The sequence below is a fragment of the Acipenser ruthenus genome, chromosome 15 (assembly GCF_902713425.1).
Source record: "Acipenser ruthenus chromosome 15, fAciRut3.2 maternal haplotype, whole genome shotgun sequence".
NCBI classification, from domain to species: Eukaryota; Metazoa; Chordata; class Actinopteri; order Acipenseriformes; family Acipenseridae; genus Acipenser; species Acipenser ruthenus.
Genome location: NC_081203.1, coordinates 35,332,521 through 35,356,581, shown reverse-complemented (window position 1 = coordinate 35,356,581; position 24,061 = coordinate 35,332,521). Strand labels below are relative to the sequence as shown.

At 41.7% G+C, this 24,061-nt stretch overlaps 1 protein-coding gene across 2 annotated transcripts in view; it reads left to right on the top strand.

The window, feature by feature from the left end:
* The first annotated feature begins 1,836 nt into the window (after nt 1–1,836).
* The window catches only part of LOC117422490 (MAM domain-containing glycosylphosphatidylinositol anchor protein 2), a 129,882-nt gene continuing 107,657 nt past the window's right edge, over nt 1,837–24,061 (top strand). For both annotated transcript variants that reach the window (XR_009307419.1, XM_058988083.1), the window contains exon 1: nt 1,837–3,062. Coding sequence is in view for 1 of the 2 variants with exons in the window: in XM_058988083.1 (XP_058844066.1) it covers nt 2,990–3,062 (73 nt within the window). In the remaining variant the exon portion in view is untranslated. The remainder of the gene's footprint in view (nt 3,063–24,061) is intronic.

Here is a 24,061-nt window from a genome sequence, read left to right as displayed (position 1 = left end):
AAGAAAAAGCAGTCTAAATTCTCGCAGCAGAAGATTCAGCTGTGCCAGACTGTGATTAATAAATGGAATTTCATGCAAATGCATTAGCTTGTTCATAGCAATATCAGTGCTGTGATTTTGATAACAGGGCAGAGCACAGTGTGTTCATTTCCAGCATTAAGAACATGCTGCACAGACACCCTTTTCTTTACAGCCAGGGTAAAACCTGTAACATCTGTTATAGTAATGTGATTGTACAAGAACAAATTACTTTCTTCTGCTGGGAAAAAAAATCCATTAGAGAAAGAACTAAATAAACAGAGAAGGTGTCTATCAGTTGGAAATTAGGGGAATTTATAAAAAAAAATGATGAATTGAAATTAATGATTGTGTGTTTGATGTAATGAAGCAATGAAGCATCTGGAGGCCAGATATACGCTGACAAAAATAATCTAGACTGCCCGGTAATGTGCTACGCATTGTCAAAGCATTCAATGCCTGCAGCAGGAGCAATTTCACTGTAACAAAGTAAAAGATCGTTCTTTTCAGCTATGGGTTAGGCTAGTGCAACAGGTCCATGTTTTGATTTATTGATGTATTTGTTTATTTATTTAGATGCTTTCCCATGCCTCTCTGGGATTTACAATGCATATCTATGATTTACCATGCTTTGGACTATGCTTGGTTAAACTTTGCTGCGCTTTTACTATGGGAAACGTTTCTAAGGACAAAGAGAAGAGTTTGAACCCTACTAGAAGAAGTGAGGACTGTCTACCATGCTGGCGCTGTATGTAAAAGCATAAAGGCAGTGCAGAATAAGCAGGCAGCACTACTATGACGCCTTTCTGATATCACTTTCCTCATCAGCTGCTGGGTTTGTATGTCTCTTCCGACTGCATGTAAGACAGGCAGTATTTGTCCTGGGTGACGTTTCCCATTTCTTGAAGACGTGTCACTCGGTGGTCAGATACTTCCCTGTTCCTGCATAGATCTGCACCCCTGCTGATTTCTACCTCCACAAAGATTCACACAGCTAAGGCACACTTGCTGGCAGGCTTACAAAGCTTAACTGACTAATCTTTCTGCCAGTTGTGTCAAACTGGTGAAGCATAGGTCTATTCATCTGAAACATCACGGAACGAGCATAGCATTAATAACCTCATTAAGTGCACTTAACCAGCATCCCCTCTTAAGAACCAAGAGCACAAAATGCACCAGAATACTACTTCAGCCGAGAAGAAGGAAAAACATATTAAATTAGGCTAAATTAAAATGCAGTGCAGAATAAATACATAAATCAAATTCATGCATAGCACATTGCATCGGAAAAATCCATTACCTTCAGTTAACTCCTATGTCACATAAATATTTAGTAGATGAGTGAATTTACAATTTAAATGATTTTTAATTAAAGTAAAAATGCCCCACGTCAACTGTGCCTTGTGTAAGATAATCAGATCTATTGCTGCATTAGACACCATAGATGGCTAAATGACTGTGCCAGTTGTTTCAAGAAGCTTTGGAGATTCACACTAAGTTGGGGGTGGGGATCTGCAGTAAGGTCTGATCTCCAGAAGGAGCCTGCAGAGTCAAAACTTCCCGGAGTGTTCTTCTGAAAACATCGGAGCTGTGTGGAGTCTCGGACACGGAAGCACCTGACAACCGAGCATCTGCTGTGAAGGGAGATGCACCTTCCACATATTGCCACAGAGATTACTTTAGTATTACAAATGAAGCACACGTGTGTGCTTGTTGTACCACCCAACCAGTACAAAGCAGCACATGAAAATGTCACTGCGCTTCAATTACTTTCATTTCTGAGGATAATTCGAGCCGATGCAAATAGAATATCAGCAGTCTACGCCCATTGAAGCTACAACACATTGACAGTGAAATAACGTGCTGCTGGATGACTAATACCTACACAGAGGATTTGTTTTACAATCTTGGGTTATATGCGTTATCACTAAAACTGAGATATATATATTTTCTTTAATGTGTCCCCCGCTTTGTGTTACCGCACGGGTTTTCACATGGTCGAGATACAGTGAGGCTGCGCGTTGCAGCACATCCCAATGCGTTGTGAAGAATCACGCACTCTCTGACGTCGCCTTGCTGCGGCTGCCCGCTCACTCCAGCGCCACAGCACGTATTGCGCAACGTGACTGTTCATGCCCACCAATCCATCCTCCTTTTGTGCATTCTGTGTGGAAGACAGAAAAAAGAGAAGAAACGCATCTCCTCCTACTCCTTCTCCTGCCTGCTCTCGCAGAGGAATCGGGAGGCTCTTACGAAATCAGGTGCATTGTCAGTTTCTGCGTTAGTGGATCTGCGAGATGACACGTTCGGAGGTATTGGATGCTGCAGAATTCTAGCGGTGGGGAGCGCATCACCTTTACTTACCAATCCAGCGCATCCTGGAACTTCCAGCATTGAGGCAACCGGCTCGCTGTGGGGGGAGAGAAATAAGCACGGGAAGAGAGAGAAAGGCAAGCTGTATTGTGTGATCTTAAAGACGGTCTCTCTGGGTTGCAATAGCAATGGCAGCTGATGGAATTGGTAAACAGGGGTGCGTGTGGATATTGCACGACTGCAATCAAGCGTGTCTGTTTAATTATTCTCGGGGGAGCTTCGTGAGCTACTTTTAAACGCAGAAGAGCCCTCCTTTCTTCCCCTCCTAGCTCGATCCATTTTAAAAGCCCACTCAGCTTATTTTTTATTGGCTTGTGAAACGTGCATTTCTTCATTTTCACCGTGAACGACTCTGCTTCTCCTCGAGCACAGAGGCTTCTTCTATTTAATTATTTTAAATATATATACAATAAAGAATTGTTTGTAATTCCGAATGCTTTTCGGTGGTTGAAGAACCCTCCCCCTCCCTACTGCCACTACTGATTTATCAGCGGGAGTGCTGTGTGACAGTAGCCGGGATTCGTGCTCTGTCTTGCAGACACTTTCCCCAAGAAGGCTCCGTCGTCTCTGGGCTGGATATGTTCACATTTACGTCAAGATGGATTTAGTTTGCGGTCTGTTGTGGCTGCTCACGGTGTGTCTGGAAGGCATTTGTTGCCAGGGAGTGTACGGTAAGCTGATTTACACTGAAATATTGCATTGCATTTTAGTGAAGATGATCGTGACCTTGTACATTCACAGAGGGAGTTTTGTTCTGGCGTTGCATCCTACTGCCCTGCAATACAGCTGTGTGATAATCCAGGGAGGTGTGTGGCTGTCTGCATTTCTGAATCAAATAAACCACAGGTGACTCTGTGCAGATTTAGGATGAGGTGGACACACATTTCCAAGCCGCCCTGCGGTATGTGATCCATTGGGGCTGGACCGGCATGCTTCTGGGTAGCCTGTATGCACGCGGAAAGAACCCCTTCGGAATGCTCACACCGCACTGTGTTCTGAAATAAACGAATCACCAACCGGGACACACAACAAGCATTTTAACACAGCGTGTATCTGACTGGATTGATAACGAGGACTTCAGGTCGCATCCGACCCCCCCGGACTGGAGCGGTACAGATACAGATGCAAATGCAATTTACACATACTTGCTCCAAATGACAGTGTTTAATTTGTATTGCTAACGTGCCACTGCTGCATGACTGGTCTGCCTTTCAGGCGAGGATCTGCCTTTTATTACGAGTTGCAATGTATCAGAATTAGAAGCGTAACATGCGGGGCGGTACAATGCACACTGCCGCAGACAGAGTTCAGTTAACTGTTTCGAAGCATGTAGGGGCTAATCCAGTACTTGGGAGACACTTAACATAACTGCCATTGCTTACAACAGATATTATTCTATTTCCTTAAACAAACAAACAAATACACAACTAAACACATACATAAATAAATACTGTAGCGAACCAACCATACATAAACATCAGCGTCACCGCTTCTTACAAGTTCTTTAATGACTCGGGTTGGGTTCCACCGGCACCCGTAGAGTAGATGGGTGTTTTGGTTCTACGTGCAATACTATAGTTTTTAGAGCCTCATGGTTATAATAATGACTGTCATTGATCACAGGTGCACGCTTTATTTGATGTCAGTCTATTCCCCGAAGCACACGGGCTACTGCGGTGTAATAACTTAACTGTATGCCACGTACAATTCAATGACACGCGGCGTTCATTCTAAAAAATAGATATTGAAATATTGCAAATCACGACTCTGAGAGCAATATGGAATAAGACGCGTTTGCTGTTAACGTCACAGACAGTTACGTGGACGGTTCAATATCTATATGGACCCAAAGGGGAATATTAGCGCCCTGTAAACACACCCAGGAGTTAAGATCATTGTTATTGTTGTATTTCGTAGCCCATGCCTTTGCATTGACAGAGAAGTATGGGCGGATGGGATAATGTTTCATTCTCTACATTGAGCAGCAAGTCACTGAACACCGTTCAAATTGACATCATGCCGCCCTGGTTTGTAATACATTAAGCTTGCACGATGCCAGGGTGAATTTACATCGTTTTATAAATGGCAGCGGACGTTAAGACACCGACAGCCTTTCGGGTTTTTATTTTCTGCTGGAGAATTATCCCCGGAACTTCAACCCTGGACAGAGACCAGGAAGCAAACGTCACGAGACATCACGTCTACCTGGCGACGTGCGCGTTGACGCAAAAGCCGTGGTGGCGCTAGTAGATGAGAGAGAGCTTCATGTAAATGGCCAGTTTCTTACGATGTGATGTCCCAAAGAGTTTGAGTTGCTTTTCTAGTGATTCTTTGAATGATGTCATGGGTTTCCACCCATATGAAACATGATCATCTTAAACTTGCACAGTTTTCTTTCAGCATGGTTGAAATATGCATTTACCATAGTTTACACGGTTCGCACTGTTTTTTAGTATGCTTTACCATACATCTCTGGGCATCTACAATGCTTACCTATGCTTGACCATGCTGTCACTGTGGTTTATAACCCTCCGCTATGCTTTTACAATTCTGCACTTTTATAGGGACAATACTGAAGCTGCTAGCTCTAGCATGAAAGTAAAATATAGCATTTAGTGCTTTTAGAAATTTAAAGCGTATCATTAATAACTTAAAACCAGTGGATACCTTAAAATAGCATGTCAGGTATATATTTGTTTTACAGTACCTTATAAACTTTCCATCAGTACAATATGTACATAACAGGAGAAGTATACTGTAGCATTTCACCAGAGAGCAGTTAGAAGGTGCATCTCCTGGTCTGTAGCATTTCACCAGAGAGCACAGTTAGAAGATGCATCTCCTGGTCTGTAGCATTTCACCAGAGAGCACAGTTAGAAGGTGAATCTCCTGGTCTGTAGCATTTCACCAGAGAGTACAGTTAGAAGATGCATTGCCGGGTTTGTAGCATTTCACCAGAGAGCGCAGTTAGAAGGTGCATCGCCTGGTCTGTAGCAATTCACCAGAGAGCACAGTTAGAAGATGCATCTCCTGGTCTGTAGCATTTCACCAGAGAGCACAGTTAGAAGATGCATCTCCTGGTCTGTAGCATTTCACCAGAGAGCACAGTTAGAAGGTGAATCTCCTGGTCTGTAGCATTTCACCAGAGAGTACAGTTAGAAGATGCATTGCCGGGTTTGTAGCATTTCACCAGAGAGCGCAGTTAGAAGGTGCATCGCCTGGTCTGTAGCATTTCACCAGAGAGCACAGAGCAGCGGTATATTATATTAGGGTACATTAAAGAGCAGATTGGTACAGGGCTGAAAATCCCAGTTATCTTCACGAGTGTATTCTTCTTGTTTCCAATCACTGCGTATCATTTTCTCTTTCATTCAGCACATTCTGGAAACTTCTTTAAAAAAAGAAGTTAAAAGGACCCCTGTGGCCTCTATAAAGCTCAAACATGTCTTCTCTCTAAGTGCACCGGGTACACCCGAGTGTAACCATGAGTCTGTCCGCCTACAACACTCGCAGTGGGTGAACCATTATTTTAGGTATTTTTAGGCACATTTGTTCTGCCTGTTTTTTTCTTACTGGTGTATTTCTTATATCAGCTAGGGGCAGATTGTTGCAGGGGGATGTTGAACTTTTATTAATATGATAATTCGTTCTTATTCTCTGTAATAATTATTCCATCTCTATGTGTAGGTTTTATGTTCAAATTGATATGTAACCGTTATACAGGTTAAAATATAGTAAACAGTAATTTAACATTCATCACATTTTATCCTACCACCATTATAACATTATTATGAGATCATTAAGATTAAACAATAACATATCAAACAAGAGATGAGACATTACTCTGTGTTCAAGGTTCATAATACCTTATTGCAGCAATTCATATTCATCATATTATATTGTAGAGTGATATATAAAATTGCGAACGCATTATTTTACAGTTGATAGACTAATACAGAACAGAAGTAATATTTACCACGTCTGGACGACCCCCCCTGCCAAATTGGAATGCTGCTGTTGACTGTAAGGAAACGCAGTGAGGTAATCTTCACTTCTGACTCGTATATAGGCTCTTCCTCTGGTGTAATGTGTGCCTCGCATTCCTGTTTCTTTGCCACAGCCTTGTGTCATATATGGTCTTGTCAGCATCTTTTCTAGCTTCTCTGCAAAATGTTAACATATGGTTTAGCACAGAGGACCGCACCCAAACTGGTTAGACAAAGCAGAGGTTTTACAAATGAATTATTGTAACAATGTGTTTTCAAATACATACACACACATTATATAGAAAAGTAAGGTTATTCCAACACTTCAACCCCCCCCCCCACACACACTCACACACACACACACACACACACACACACACACACACACACACACACACACACACACAGATCATACAGCTGTAAATGAAAAGAGACCTGCATGTGTTTAAATGAATCTTGCCATAAGTGCAAGCCTTTCATTTGGGTTCATTTCAGAGGGCTGGCTCACTCTTGTTCATTTTGCTGTTTGTTCAATGTCATTGCAAGCCTTCCTTTAGATGTGTTGCCTGGTCTGGTCAATAACAACATGTGTTACGACATTTTAAAAAATGAACACACTGTCTGCTGCAAATACTTTTCCAGTGGGTTACAGCTTTCCTGTAACTTAAGAAGAAGCAATGTTAATTGAACAGTAGAACATGGAGTTGGTACCTATCTAATCACACTATCTGCTGCAGTTGGTATCTGGAAGTCCTGTTAACCCTCTTGTGACCCCCCCCCCCCATTTCCTCTCCAGAGTCATCAATTAGATTTTTGTCAATACTGGAGCAAGCCATGGGAAGAACAAGCATAATTACTTATGTGACAAGTAAATCTGAAATTAATAAGGAGGCTGTGTGGTCCAGTGGTTAAAGAAATGGGCTTGTAACCAGGAGGTCCCTGGTTCAAATCCCACCTCAGGCACTGACTTATTGTGTGACCCTAAGCAAGTCACTTAACCTCCGTGTGCTCCGTCTTTTGGGTGAGACGTAGTTGTAAGTGACTCTGCAGCAGATGCATAGTTCACACATCCTAGTCTTTGTAAGTCGCCTTGGATAAAGGCGTCTGCTAAATAATAATAATTTGGGTCAGAATTGATGAGTCTGTATGTGTGGAGAGGATGCTGTAATTAAATGTATACTTTGTATTGCGTTCTCTTTGACAGCGGGTCATCTAGCACAATTAAAGCCCACTGCCAGCCTTCTTTTATCCTCCCAAAATGAGTTGTTAATTAAAAATTGGGGGGGGGGGGGGATGCAAAACATGTCTTTTGTCAGAAGGAGAAAACATTATTGTAGCTGAGACCAGCAGCCAGATTGGCAGGGTTGATACCTGTTCTGAGACCTGGCTCTCCACACTGTACTTTGACTCTGTTCTTGTACACCGACCCTGTGGGTAGACTAATTGCTAGAGGCCCACGAAGGAAATTAGAATTGTAATTCCCTGCTGAATTATTGTATCACCGCGTTGGTGACCTCATGGTTTTTAACTGAGCTCGTTGTCAACAAGACTTGCATAACACTTCTGTTTTTTTCTGGAAATCAAAAAGGCTGCTGTCTTGGAAGGCTCTGACATTATTTTATGGAGACCCAGTTCAGATTAGAATGCACAGTACTTTACAGAAATCTTCCCAGTAACATACTCTTGTCTGACAGATGTAACCTCTGCACCCCCTGTAAATCTACCCATTTTTGACCTTTTTTGCAGCATTTAAAGTCATATGCAATGCCTGCTTGTACATCACCAGCCCCCAAGTGTCCCCAGCTGCCAGCATCTGGGCAGATACTGATTAATGTGTGATTTGTAAAACTGAGGTTTGCAGAGGTAACAGATGGTAATCTGTCTGTGCTGAAGAATTTAAATTGTATCGTAGAGAAATCAGCACGATAACACATCTCAAAGTCTTTTTAAATTATTTAAACAGCAGCAGATCTAAATACTTCTGTCCTTTACCTCTAGATCAATGATTTATCGACCCTCTGCTAAAGATCACATAATACAATATAATGTGATGGAGAGAGGTCTGAGAGAGCGGGGTTATGAATTCCAGGGTGGGGTGGTGGTGGTGTTTTTTTTAATTAGTATTTGCTGCTGTTTAAATAATTAAAATATACATCTGTTTGCAACAAAAGCATGCAGTTCCAATCCTGGTCTTCCCGTTTCATTAATGAATTACATGTCTTGTGTTAATTGTGCAAAAGAAAGTCCATAGATATTTCAAATTGCTGAAGTTACAACAGATTTAAAAGGACAATGAGTTTATAACTGCATGTAACCCCCATTCAAACCAGAAAACCGGCCGGTCAAGCTTGTAAATCAATAGCTAATGGTGAAACACAGGAGTCAAAAAGTAATCAGTGTGACGAATCTGTAGTTTCCTCTGTGTAATCAGTATAAACGAGAGCATTTATGCGAAGCACCTCTATCGCTTTGTCTAATTGCCGATTTCCAGCTAGTGTGTGAGGTTTTGCACTTCAGTGCTTTGATTCAGATTCCTGCAGTGAGAGTCTTGTTTAGGCTTGGCACAGATAGCTCCCCCAATTTGTACAGAAAGGAGGAGGTTATGTTCAGGTTCCAGATCTGCTGGCCTGTAAGCAAGGACTCCATGTGGAGAGTTAAATACACTGCTGTTCTCCCTTCCCTTACCAAATATCCTTCAGTAGCATTGCCCTGGCACCACAATGAAAACACAGTGCTTCTTTAAGGGGGACGTGCTGCCCAGCTGCAATGGCCATTGACAGACGGGTGGCACAGTGGTACCAATGAACACTGGTCATCCGTGACAGTACTGTGGCACCAGATAGGTGAAAGTGTGCTGCTCAGGACCACTTTGTGATATTTGTTTTAAATCAATCATGAGAATAAAGGCCAGGGGTGGCCCAAGTTGTCCCTTCCACTCCTGGTCTTTGTTCCAGCCCTGTTCTGTATTGTTTAGTTGAAGCGGTTAAATGATCTCATTGCACCTGTTAAACCTGGAGTGGAATGGCCCTCCAGGACCAGGATTGCACAGCCCTGATGTAATCAGAGGGACGTTGCTGAAGGACCCTGACAAAGGGACTTGTATCAGATGAAAATGACATCACATTAAAATTAGCCATACTGTATTGTTTTTTACCTAGTGGCAGACTCATAGCTGTATGACATCAAATTTGAACCCTTCACTGGAGTTCATGACATCACATGTTAAAGCATTTCCATGGTCTGCTTCAAGCTAATGGGATTATCGTTCTGTCGTAAGCCTGCCTCTGGTGCTGTTGGTCCAGGCAGCATCGGTCAGCTGGGAACTGACTGCCCACCTCCTCTCTGTGCAGGGGCTTCGGATGGGTATTATTACACTGTCCGTATTGCGAATGATGTATAGCCTGTGCTTCAGACAGCTGACAGGCCAGAGATATCTTTTGAGGCTTTTGAAATATTGCTGGATATGATTTATGGAAAAAAGGAAAGGTTCCATTTAGCTAGTGCTGGGAGCTATAGTTACAAAACAGACCTTTGTGTTGGGTTGCTAAATATAACTGTGTACAAGCAGTGATCACTGTGTCACTGCTGTGTGGAGATCAGACTGCCACCCGGTTCAACACTGGATCCCTGTTCACTTACCCTTTCAGAATTCCAGTGCAGGCTGTATTTAGTAAGGAATTGTTATGTGCTGGTTATGAGAAGACCTGGACACTTATGTCAATGAAGGCATGAAGAGTGTATGTTCGGGCTTCAAGCAGGTCATACGAGTGGGGCTACATTGCTGGGATTGCTTATTGAGTGTGCTTGTTTGTCTGTTTTCAATAATAAAGCAGACCAAATTCTCATTTGTTAAAATTCTAATTCTTCTTCTTCTTATTTTCAATTTTAATATGAAATCATAATATCATCATCATTATCATGCTTGGAGATGTCTAATAATCATATAAACTGCACATTCAGGGGCTGAGGTGGCCTCGATTAATTGAAGGGACAGTGTATTGATTTGGGACTGTTTTGGTATGTATCAGTAAACATTCTTTTTTTTCAACAACATGTATTTTAACACGATCACCATTTCAGACACATTTATTGTATTCGTATGACCCTTCATTCTTGTCATAGCCCCCTCACAGTTAAAAAAGCGATTTAATTTAGCCTGTGTGCCCTGTCAAGAGTTGCTGACATTTAATGTTCAACTCATGTCGGTTTTCTTGATTTGTAGGCAGCAATGTGTTGCTACAAGCACAGAACTAACAGGGTAAATCTCACGGGCATTTTCTTATAAGACATTAGCGTTGATTTACTGCAAGGCATTTATCAAAGTATGATCACAGTTTATTTACCTCTGTGTCCATTATGACCACAGGCCACAAATGGAGGCACCCTGGTTGCCTTGGTAACAGTGGGGTGGCTGAAGGCCTAGCAATCTACTTACCGCAGAGGAAGAGACTGTAGAAATGGGAAAACATCTGAATGATAAGCAGTGCGTGAAATCCTTGTTAATTATGCAAGCAGAACTGACTAGACAGGATGTGAATTTAAACCTGTGTTGATGTGCTAAGTGAAAATAAAATCGCTTGAACCAGGGCCATCTTTCTAAAACAACACAGAAACGGAAACATACCTCTCAGTAGTGTGTAAGCAGCTTTGACAGGAAGAAGCGAGTCGGAGGGAGCTCTCCTCTGACAGTGAAGCCTTTGGAAGTCTTAAGGAATTACATCCTGATGCTAAAAACCTCAGACATCAGGGGCTGGAAATACTTTCACCCCCTTGCTATGCCGTAGCTGCTGCAGTTTGCAATCCACAGTCCCAGGCAGATCAAATAATAATACAAATCAAAAACACGAAATTGCTGTACATGGTTACTTCTGTGGTGTTTTTCAGCAATGAATGGAGAATATTATTAGCTTTATCTTTGCAGTTTTATTTTTTGATTTGCAATTTGTTTCTGTAGCCATCTTGGTAAAGCGCCTGTGCCTTCTCTGTGTTTTGGTTTCTCTTGTTTTTGAGGTAGAGAGATGGGAGGGTTAGTTGTGATCCATTCACAAGCAGTATCTGTGCAGCTGGAAGCTCAGCTAACTTTGTGACTTTGCTAATCCAGATAATTATATCAACAGCCGTGCACGCATTTAAAAGCATAGGAAGCTAAAGCAATGTGTAGATCCTCTTCAGACTTAATGAATGCACTTTTGTTTTGCCGCATTGTGCATGTAACCCTCTAGGAAGGGTTTGTTTTGAATAATAATAAGGTCTGTACTGCCACGCATTTGATGCAGCACTCTCAAAGGAAGTTACATTAATTCATATTTTATATCAAGAGGGAAACATTTTAGAGAAGAGCTCGGGAGTCAGTGTTTCCTTTAAACTACATTTTATGTATGCATATATATATATTTTTTTTTACTGGAGTTTAAGCAACATTAAGTTGACATATAACAGTTAGCAAGTGTGCACAAGAATATCCTTTGAGATTTTAAACGCATGTGCCAAGAATCACTACTGCAGCCACTACTTTGAGGTTGGATTGCCGAAAATCTGTACACTGGAAGATTATAGGAGCGATAACTGACTTTAAAGTAAACACAACGGAGCCTTTACCTAGTAGAGTAGGCCCATCTTCCAGTAGGTTTTGTTATTAACCAGTGTCTATGAGAACCTCATCCTGTTCATTAAATTCACAGTGCAGTCAGCTGCTGACACTGAGAGTGTGTGCCTCAGCCGTGCCCTAAGGGGTTAGCTTGGATGGTGGTTTGCTAAGATGGGATGATTGTTTCTTAACAGCTAGTAGTAATTTCACCCAGACCCACAACAGCAATCAGGTTGAAATGACTTATGATTACCTCCGACCTTCTGCTGGATCAGTTTTGCAGACTAGAGGCAAATGTCTTTGTGTTCCCATTGTTGCCAGTGTACTTTGAGCAACCCAGCCTTGGCAGGAGTTGACTTTAAGTAGTCGGCAGACACAAAGCTAAGAGCACCGGACAGTTGCTTGTGACACAATGCTTTCTTATTCCTATCTTACACCGAGAGCAAAGCTTAAAGCGGGCAGCTGCAAGAGACGGTGCTCAGAGAAGTGCACAGTTGCACATGACTCTGATTGTTACATTGAGGATGTGCACCACCTGCGTGAGACACACCACACCGAACAGTTGCCCCAGACGTGTGTTTTCGTAATTTAAAGCTTTCGCGTGGCGCTGAGCTGCTTATGAAGATGGTGACCATGACGGCATTTCATTTCACATAATGCTGGTGCCGGCATTCTGCAGTGCTATGGGGGTCTCTGGCTTCCTGACAGACTTGCCTTTTATTGCGATTCTGAAATATTGTCAGGAAGCAGTGTGAAAGACACCTAACAGCTGGGGTATGGAAGCAGACATGAGGTAGAAGGGGTTAATGGGTTTATATGTGGCAGATGAGCTGATGTGATTACAAATGGATGATCTGATCTGGGAAACTTCCATCCCTGTGGTGCAAGTTTCATAAAATGTTTTTAGCAGTGGTTTTCACAAAGGTACCTAGTTTCCCTCTATAGATTTTTTCTTTTTTTTACAGCCATCAAATAAACTGCTTTAGTTACTGACCAGGGCCCCGTCTTAACTGCTAACACAGCTATAAGGCCTTGAATTGCATTGCATAGCAAACCCCTCAGTGTACTGTAGTCTTATCAGCTCCATTGGTCAGATATCCCCCTGATAAAAGCATTGTGTGTGCATGTACTGTAGTACCTATGTGACATGCCCAGATAGAATCAGTGCATACAGCCCAGGGATCCTTTTCACCTTTCTATTCAGCTTTTATAAATGTTCATTTTGTAAATGGATTGTTTTCTTTTTCTTATCGTGATGTGTTGGTTTCTATTGCTTTTCCTAGGGTAATCTGTTGTGTTGTTTTAGTATCTGGAGCAGAGAGCTCAGGCGGATTTAAATCTTTGCTTCAGCCGCCTGCCGGTGCAGCAGTGCCCAAGCCTGCCAGCAGGGAGAAGCACATGGCATGGCAATATCATAATTGGAAGACATCACCAGTTTTTTAAATAGAAATCCTAAGCGGGTTATGAAACTAATGTGCTGATGGAAGGCTGGCTAGTTTTACATTTGTTGCTTAATCTTTATTAAAACCTCTAAATTTAGCAGAGAATACGAAGGGATAGGCATCAAATAATGAGGAAGAGAAGTGCAAAGAGACTATAAATTCATTAGGCTTAGCATCCAGTGGTGCCAACCCCCCTTATTAGCTTTAGATGACGGTAAGGAATACGATTATCAATAATTGATATTATCATGGTGATTGATTATTGTTCCTACCCTGTTCCTTACCCCCTGGGAAAGTGGGAAGCCACTGTCTTATATTGATACATATACAGTGTATCAATGTGCTTTATCTTGCACAGAGAGGTTGTTTAAGCAAATATTGTGCATAAAGTGACTTGCCTTTTATTAGTTCCACAGTTTTATTCGCAGTGATTTACTGAACCTACCAGGCTTTATCAGTAGCCCCTTAGTCAGCATTACCGGCACCATACAATAAACAGCTCTCCAATTCCACCCAACAAACCCACGTTCCCTCTAAGCCAAAGTGGATAATGATCCTGACAAACACGTCCTTTGGGAACTGTGCTTTGGCCATCACTCGCTCATTTTGTTTTATCAATTACGCGCCTCGGGCACCTTTTCAAACTGCGATCTGTTTGCCAGTGACTGTGCACTCGATGACTTGGGGACCTGAATTATTTAAAACCCATTCCCCCTCTCTTTCCTTACACTTAGAATTTGCTCTAATCTGGGCAACTGTAGCATGTCTGCTGCTTGCCACGATCCAGTGAACAACTCTTACGCAGAACATTTATTGATCAGTCAGACAATCAAAGATAAAGAAAACTTGTATGCATTTTTTTAAAAGACATACAAGTTTTAAATACAGCGTGAGTTACAAATAGCCCTATTTTTTTGCTATGACATACTTTGGGTCCAAGAGCTCATAAAACATCAGATGCTAGGAGGCTGCTTGTTCTTTTCACAATAAAACTGATTTTAATTATGCCACACAGCAGTGGCCTATATACATTTATCAGCTAAAAGTAGTTCTCACAGCTACATTTGCAAGATTAGAATTGTGAGCAGGTTGGGGATGCCTTCATTTTCTGTCAAGACAACATCATTGTGTAGTCAAAATAAAAATAAAAATGGTACTGTAGTAATCTTTAACCCTGAGAAACTGCAATTTTGAGGACTACAAAAAATGCGATTAAAAGAAAGCCCTGATGTCTTTGGAGAGCTGATCACTCAAGATGTCGGCACTTGTATTGCTTTCCTGCTGGAGATCTTGCTTCTGTTTTACACTTTATCACTATTTTCTTTATTCGGTTTCATTTTCTTTCCCTTTTATTAACGGCACTCTGTGTGCCTCCGTGACCAAGCAACTCAAATCACTGTAAAATACCAATTTACTGTACACTTGTACACACTAAAAAATAATTTCTACCTACACAATGCATGATCAGCAGGTGCTACCACAACAGGATTGTGAATGAAATGAGTGGCAGTCACGTGGTTTCAGTGGGTGTTGCTTGTGCATTATTTAGACAGTGCCAATGGGGTATTAAACAGTTTCTTTCAATGGGACCAATTAAGGTTCAACATTAGTGCAATAACAGAAATTGCTTACATTGTAAAGACATTGATAAATACTGCTTGTTGAAGCATTTTTATTTAAGTTTATTTCACCATTAATAGTATGTTGCTTAGCCTTTATTACTGAATATGATGAGGCACAAGGTAGGGGGTGGGGTATTATCAATTAAAAAGTGTGTTTATTGCTAGTTTTGTAAGATTAGCAGTTAGATTTCTGGCTAACGGGACTACAGACCTGGTGGCTTGAGCAACATTCTATAAGCATTTGTATTGCTAGGATAGGAAAAAGATTCCTATCCCTTTTCTCATGATATCATTCAGACCCCATTACTTTGCTCTGCCTCTTTATTGATATAATGCAATCCGTTTACACCCCCCGGGCTGATGTTGTATGAGATCCGAAGGATTGCTGAAGTGTACAAGCCACTAAGTGCCCTGGTTATGATGCTGGGTTGTGATTAAACAGCACCATTTATCCAAGCCCTCCAGTTGTTAAAATAGGAGAGGAAATACAGTATAGTAGGTTCAGAGTGAAAACAGAGCTCTATTATGCACTGGGACTGTCTCCAGAGCCCCATTGAAGTGATAGAATGATGCACGTAGTGATGATCATACAGTCGTTATTACAGAATATCAGTATGTGCCGTGCTTTGTAGTTTAGGGGCTTGTAAATGCCCCTGGGGACATGCATTTAATTTTGGTTACAATTTATTGGGGGCTTCCGGCAATGAAAAAGAGTCCTTTTTTTAGAGGCATAGCCGTCTGTGGCACCCAATCCATGGCTTATCAGTCGCATTAATACAGTCTCGAGTCCAGCATTTCATACACAGAGAGAGACAGTAACCCAGATCCACAAGTTAGCTGTATTGTTACCTTTACAGGTAAAAAACGTTTGCTACTGTTTGAATGTATATTTGGTTTAGAAATTGTAAATGAATCTACTATGCAGTCATCGCTCAGCTTCTCGACGCTCCAGAACATGTTGTGCTATACCTGTACCTGTACCTGTACCTGTACTGTAGGTAGATACTTTTATCCAACTGTGATAAACTCTGGATCATCTGCTGTATGTGTTCCAAGTTCTGATTCCTTTTCAAGCCTTTATGACAGTGTCCTGGATCAAACAGCAAATCATCATCACCTCTCAGAGCCAATTATTATTATTATTATTATTATTATTATTATTATTATTTATTTCTTGGCAGACACCCTTATCCAGGGCGACTTACAATTGTTACAAGATGTCCCATTATTTTTACATACAATTACCCATTTATACAGTTGGGTTTTTTACTGGAGCAATCTAGGTAAAGTACCTTGCTCAAGGGTACAGCAGCAGTGTCCCCCACTGAGATTGAACCCACAACCCTCCGGACAAGAGTCCAGAGCCCTAACCACTACTCCACACTGCTGCCCAATGCCTGTTCACGCCCTATTTTGCCGTTACTCAATGGAAAACATACTAACAGCATTCTCAATAGGCCTCTTAATCACTGAGCACAGCAGTTGTTTGCTCTGTAGAATCACCTGCCCTGCCCTTTCTTGCTGAAACCTGGCGAGGGCTGTCTGCATGACAACATGTTGACATGAAGCTGAACTGTGTTGGCAGGCATATATTCTCTGGACCCTGCTTGTTAATTAGCACTGAATGGTAGACATTGACATTGTAACGTGTTTGCAAATAACCGTGTACCAGTAATTGCTAGAGGAATTTTTTATTTGAATGTCTGCATGATCTATAGCTGTATGGACGCATCTCTTAAGAAAACTAAATCAAAGGCTTACTCATACAGTGTGGAGAGGAGTTTTTACTAATACATGTATGGGACTACTGGAGATGCATTTAACTGAAAGAAACCTGAGGAAATGGGAAGCTTTGACAGTCTTGAGAGAACAGCCACATGTCTGCACATAGTTTGAATTTTTAGAAGCTCACTGTGCCTATAATTAATGCCTCATTAATTTATAAAAATATTCCTAGAAAGCGCTTATCTAATGGAAGTATGGTTATGTAGGTATCAATCTTTTGAGTTTCAGTTCTGAAGGGGGGGGGGGGGGGGGTGGATCTCTTATGTAGTAGGGGTAGTTAAACCTTTACATTATAATATTATTTTTATCACCTAGTATATTGGTATTTCACCAGTATTGGAGAGCAGTTGAATGTATTTTCTTAATTTTGGTAAAACCACCCCAGTAAACATGCAGGTGGAGCCTAGTAGTGTGATAAAGCACAGCAGTGTGATAAAGCATAATGAGAGCATGGCAGTGTGATACAGCATAATGAGAGCATGGCAGTGTGATACAGCATAATGAGAGCATGGCACTGTGATACAGCATAATGAGAGCATGGCAGTGTGATACAGCATTGTGAAAGCATGGTAAAGCTATGCATGGTAAAGCACATAAAAACACACGTAAAACCATTGTAAACTATACTTAACTAGGCTAACTGCATAGTATAGCCACAAGAAAAGCATGGAAAACACTGTGCAAAATTACTGTGCAAAATGATGTAAGGGACAGCTTGCCCAGTGGGATTCAAGAACCCTTATCAACAACCGTCAGGGCTGTAACACTGCACCGTGTGAGCCACTGGGGGCCACTGGATTGCTAATCTTTAAAAAGAAACTGGTTTACCAGAGGAATAGGTTTTGCAGCCCTTGGTTTGGTAACAGTTTAGCTGTTATGCCGAAAAATCTAAAGATATGTATGGGCAACACAGCTAAGTTGATTGTATGTCGTCACAGAGGTTTGAAGTATTTTATGTAACAGCTATTTTAGATTGAAAACATTAACAAAAAACAAACAAAAAAACTACTTCAAATATAAAACCATGCAGCATTCTAAAAGGAATACTTGGAAAATGTTATAGTGACAAACCGTTTCAGAATATAATGTCAGCAAAAGGAGAAATTGCTTTAAGGATCACTAGCCCTTCTGCCCCACATAACTACTGCTGTTTTTGCATAACAGCATCATTCATTTGTTTAAATTTTATGAATATAAAAGTCATACTGTATCAAACTCTTTAACAGGATACATGCACAGCGTTTGACACAGAAGTTAGAGTCCAGCATTGTCAGAACAGATGAAGATCAGCTGCCATTAGAAACAGCCTCTAGTTCAGTTTTTACTAGTTCATTTTCTTCTCCGCTGAATAAGGTTACCTCTGAATCTACAGGAAGAAACAGAACGGTTTTGTGGAGGATGAAGCATTGATGAGGTCGTGTTAAGCCTCTAACTCATCGGCAGCTCATTCTGCAGCTTCACACATAACTTTAGAAAAAAAAATGGTTATGAAGATGAAGTTATTTGAGAAGTCAGAAAGAAGCCAACCCAGCACACTTAATTGACAATGTTATGGCAGGTGTTTTTTTAATTTTTATCCACCATTAAATGTATCATCAGGAATGTGGGGTAGTGGTTAGGGCTCTGGACTCTTGACCGGAGGGTCGTGGGTTCAATCCCCGGTGGGGACACTGCTGCTGTACCCCTGAGCAAGGTACTTTACCTAGATTGCTCCAGTAAAAACCCAACTGTATAAATGGGTAACTGTATGTAAAAAATAATGTAATATCTTGTAACAATTGTATTTCGCCCTGGATAAGGGCGTCTGCTAAGAAATAAATAATAATAATAATTCAAAGACAAATGAAGGAATTATTTGTTAGCAAGGTTTTTTACAACCCAGAGGAATAACAGAGCATATAAAAGGTATATTAATCAGGTAACTGTAAAACACTGTGCACAGCTCCTGCATCTTCAGCATTGCCACTGAATGGACGCACAGCGGTCTCATTCAGATGGGAAATGCTGGATGCTGGAATCTTTCTTTTGGAAGCCTGCCATGGAAAGGAAACATAAATGCAGCTGCAAGAGAAACAATTTCCACAATCAGTGAAGTGCTGAGAATCCCATCACTACAACTGCACAGGAATGTGCGCTTACACGTGATGCAGCAGCTGAGCCACGAGGAACAGGATTAATACTTCCTCAGGACGTTACTGTAGTTCTGGGGATGTACCCTGATAACACATTACCACAGTACATGTGCACAGTCATTTGCAGTTTTCCCATGCTTATGCTCAGCGTTTATCATGCTTCTTTTTTATTTGCTTTACCGTACCTCCTGGGCTCTGCAATTCTTCCCTATGCTTTGCCATGTTTTCGCTGTGCTTTATTACACTTTGCCAGCTTTTACTATGGAAAACTTTTATAAGGGTGCTGTTGTATACACTAACCATCCAAGAGCCGGAGACTATTGTAAGTGATAAATACATAAATAAGACCATTTTCAGTATTAAAAAAAAATAAATCAATAAAAGTCAGATTCACCTTAAACGTGCAAAGAAATACCCATCAGACTGATTGCATCTGGATAGCAGCAATGAACTCAACCAGCCCCTCTCAACACAATCGTCAGCAGGGAAGCTCACACAGGTGTCAAACTTGGCTGGATTCAGACTTTTTAAAAATAGGTTTCAAGGATTTAAATTGAAAAACGGAAACAGAATAAGAATTGGAAACCAAATACCAAGAATGCTACGTGGGGAGAACATGATTGAATGCTGCACACCCTGTGTTTATTCAACCTTTAATTGAATTTTCAGTGTTTGTTTGCACGCGGAAGGTCTAAGCAGCCCAATCCCTTCTGCGAGTCCTCTCATCATTCACTCACACTTCTGACATTTGCAGGCTATTACACTCTCCTTCACTCAGGGGTGTCCAGAGAGCTGCCATTAAAAATTATCTCAGCATCACAGATTTCACAGCTCACCACTCCAGCCTATTGAGAAGGTGTAAATATCAATTTGGAATTACAGGCAAAGATCATTAAACTACCAAATGCATTTACATCAGACAGAATACAATGTTCACGTGCTAGATGAAGAAACATCGCTTAGCAAGATGCCACACAAACATATACATACACTTATGTATACTTTTAAAATAACAATACAACAAAACAGCACTCAAACTGTCAATTCACTTTTAGTTTTTTGTCCCACTAGCTGTCTGCTTCCCTTCCACTGTTCAAAGGCAAGTGATCCTCCAGTGAGCTCCCAATCAGCAGAGGGCAGTCGGGTTAGTTCTGAAGCCAGTGTGAGCTCCCAATCAGCAGAGGGCAGTCGGGTTAGTTCTGAAGCCAGTGTGAGCTCCCAATCAGCAGAGGGCAGTCGGGTTAGTTCTGAACTAGTGTGAGCTCCCAATCAGCAGAGGGCAGCCGGGTTAGTTCTGAAGCCAGTGTGAGCTCCCAATCAGCAGAGGGCAGTCGGGTTAGTTCTGAAGCCAGTGCTAGGCTGTGCAATGGGAACCAGAGGAGATTGGATTTACTCACAGCTGATTGTCTTTGGAGACTGACCTGGGGATGATTCAGAATTACATTAGGTGCAGAGTGGAGTTTTGAATGTGCAATGCAGTTTCACCTACGGCTTTGACAATGCTAATGCTGCCTGAGTCATACCTAACTGCCTCTTCACTATGAAGCCTGGTATCCACAGCGAGGTTAACGTATGACCCCTCAGATTTATTTTCCAATGGTATCTATCTGTGGTAGTCTTAGCATCCTTAGTTGACTTGATCCTTAAGTCAGCTAAAACAGTATGTAATCCTCAGTACTGTGTGTGCCCAGGCCTAATATTTAGCTACAACATTTTGGCTTCTGCCTTCTTCTGTTGTGGCAACTTTCAAACTTAAACAACATCAGTCTACCTAACTGTGTCTACCATGCTATCTGAAGAAGGCAGAAACCGAAACATTGTAGTCAGTTCTATTTATTTCTAGTGACTGATGAGTATCCTGTTGGATCCTGATTCTCCTTGATATAGAGCTGTATTTATATACATATACCTATTCGCATGCTGTATATATGTATATAAATAGAGACGCTCCCAAGAGGTTGTGCATTGTATTACGCTACACTTCATTTATTTGTGCTGTATGAACTGTTTTTATCGACTATATCAGCCTCTGTGAGCTGGAAGAATCAATAAGCTAGCAAATCATCTGCACTGTTATTAAGTATGTGCAGCAGAATACAGAGCCTTACTTTGTAAATAATGAAATGGGATCATCCCCATTCCCTGGTTCTGTTTACAGCTGCAGCTCCAGTTCAGCTGCAGCACTGCTGTGGTTAAAGGGATCCTTTACTAATGTAATTGATGCCTTGTTTATTATCTGTGTGGGTGCGTTCTCTGTCGTTCTCTGTTATTGTTTCTGCTTCGATCATCATAATAATTATTTACCAGCTCACTAAACGCTCATAAAAACACTGATAAACACTGAATTTCTGAAGTTAGGTGATTAAAGGAATGACCCCGAGAGTGTGCAGCTGTAATATCTCTCTGCGCTTGTCTCTTCAAGTAAGACGGATGAGCCACAGTATATCACTGGTCCTCGCTTGTGGCTTTTTCAATCCATTTCATCCCAGGAACTTGTTCCAGCCATGCCTTTAACAATTCAGTTCCGCAGCCCAGAGCGTTCTTCCAAACACATCTTTATTTTTTTTTAATTTAAGATAGTCGTTCAGTTAAAGTAATTAAGCTGAATTCCAAAAGAACGTTGCTGTCACCACCACCTTTGAAGTTTGTCCTAGTATTGGAATTGTTTGTTTTTTGTGCACAAGGATAATTTGCATTTAATCCAGGTCGGTCTGATCTCTGTCAGCATTGATCAGGAGCAACCAGAGACTCCAAAAGCCCTATTTAAATGTAATTCTTTATTGATTAGCCACGATTGCTACAAATACCTTAAACCATAGTGAGATATTCCTGGATGCTAAGGGGTTAAATAGTTTCTTTTTTTTTTTATTCAAAGTCAAAACGAAACTGATGCTGACAGCCTTGTACTTTTGGAAATCATAACAGCCAGCCATAGTGGTTCATCTTTTAAAACCTCCTCTTTACTGCATGTTTATCCTGCTGTGAAGCATACCGAGAGTTGTGTCAACATAATTAGGCATAGCCATAGCATTTCCTATGAAAGCTTTTGCACGGTGGATGAGTTGCTGCTTCCGTGCAACATGACTTGATATTCTTTAGTGGCTTCTCGTCACAGAGCTGCTTGTATATTATTGCAAGTCTGACAGCGTGAGTCGATCCTCCTGCTCTCTTCCCCCTACCTATAGGAAGGGAGAAGTTCAGAAGGACTGAGAGACACTGAGAACCTGTGTATCATGTGAGAGGGATTGAGAGACACACTGAGATCCTGTGTATCATGTGGGAGGGACTGAGAGACACACTGAGATCCTGTGTATCATGTGAGAGGGACTGAGAGACACACTGAGATCCTATGTATCATGTGAGAGGGACTGAGAGACACACTGAGATCCTGTGTATCATGTGAGAGGGACTGAGAGACACACTGAGATCCTGTGTATCATGTGGGAGGGACTGAGAGACACACTGAGATCCTGTGTATCATGTGGGAGGGACTGAGAGACACACTGAGATCCTGTGTACCATGTGGGAGGGACTGAGAGACACACTAAGATCCTGTGTATCATGTGGGAGGGACTGAGAGACACACTGAGATCCTGTGTATCATGTGGGAGGGACTGAGAGACACACTGAGATCCTGTGTATCGTGAGAGGGATTGAGAGGGATTCAACTGCATTATTCAGCAAGTTTCATTCGACTGTATGAAGGAAAGTTAGTTCAATCTGTACGGTGATGCAACACTTTTGGCCCTATCTGTCAATAACTCCCCAGCCCCATTCGCGTGTGCGGTCCCTGGGGCAGGTTGCAGCACGTTGCTATGGCAGTGTGTGGAAGCTCACCCTGCAGACGTGGGGCAGTTCCTAGTATGTGGGTGAACAGAGGGTGTCAGTCTCCAGAGCTCTAACTCTGGCACCTCACATGAGCAGGGAATTCGTCTCCCGGATTTCAAAGGAATCTGGCTATCGTGTACAGAGCCCTTTCAGCTCTCCCAGAGCCCCATTGTCCTGCTGATGAAACGATCCCTGCGGATTGGATTTTAATGAGCAGCAAAACCTTGTGCATCAAGTGAGGCATTTTTATTGACCCAGCACACTTCACTGAGTAGGTGGAATCGATCAACACATGAATAATGCGCCTTCCAAAAATAAGACTTTTTAGGATGAAAAATAAAAACAGCAGCAAACTTAGGGGCTCTTTATCAGTACTAGTACTGCTTGATATTTTCACAGTGAACCAACTGTAGAAGCAGTCAGCTCTAGTGGGCTTAGATTAGCTGTTTTGTCATCATTACTCCAATCTGATCCAAGTCTTATCTGATGAATGAAATGGCAAGCAGAAACCACAGATTTGCAATACTTGAGAATGACATTCACATGTGCAGAGATACCAAGACATTGAAATGAGTGAGATTAAAAAAAAAAAAAAAAAAAAGCGAGATTTGTCATTTTCATTTAGAGGTGAGACTGCTAAGATTGCTGCCAAAAAAAATACAACATTTTTGCACGATATATGTAAGTACTGAATTGTATCAGAAAAGGGTTAGGGTTCGGTTTAGAGTTAGGGATAGGGTTATATCATGCAAAAACATTACACATTAAGTACATTGTGACTATGCATAATCACATTTTAATTATGTGTAAATACACTGTCCTGTGTTTACTAAGTAACTACTATGTAAATCAGAGACAATTAATGTGCAGTGTTACCTATAGTGCCTTATTGGAGTCCCGCTCTGGGCTGGGGGCCTACAGAGTGCACTGCATTGTCCTTTGGAGATGGATAGTTCGCCCCATCACACTTCAGCAGCTCCTGCTTGTAAGTCATCCATGGTCACCCATTGATCTCCAGTCCCCCTGATCGGAGAGCGAGGCGGTATGCGGATTGTGCGTTTCGCTGCAGAAATGAGACTGTTGATTGGAGGCAAACGGGAGAAGGTCTGGCCTCGAAGCATGTGCCGGCAGGGGAGAGTGTAATACTCTAATTGAAGCTGATGAAGGAACCCCTCTCAATAGAAGTGCTGTGTTACAGTACATCTGTGTTTCCCATGGCGTGATTAGTTCCCATGCAAATGCAGGCTCCATTAATCATTAATGATACTGTTTTTATTTGGGGTTGTGT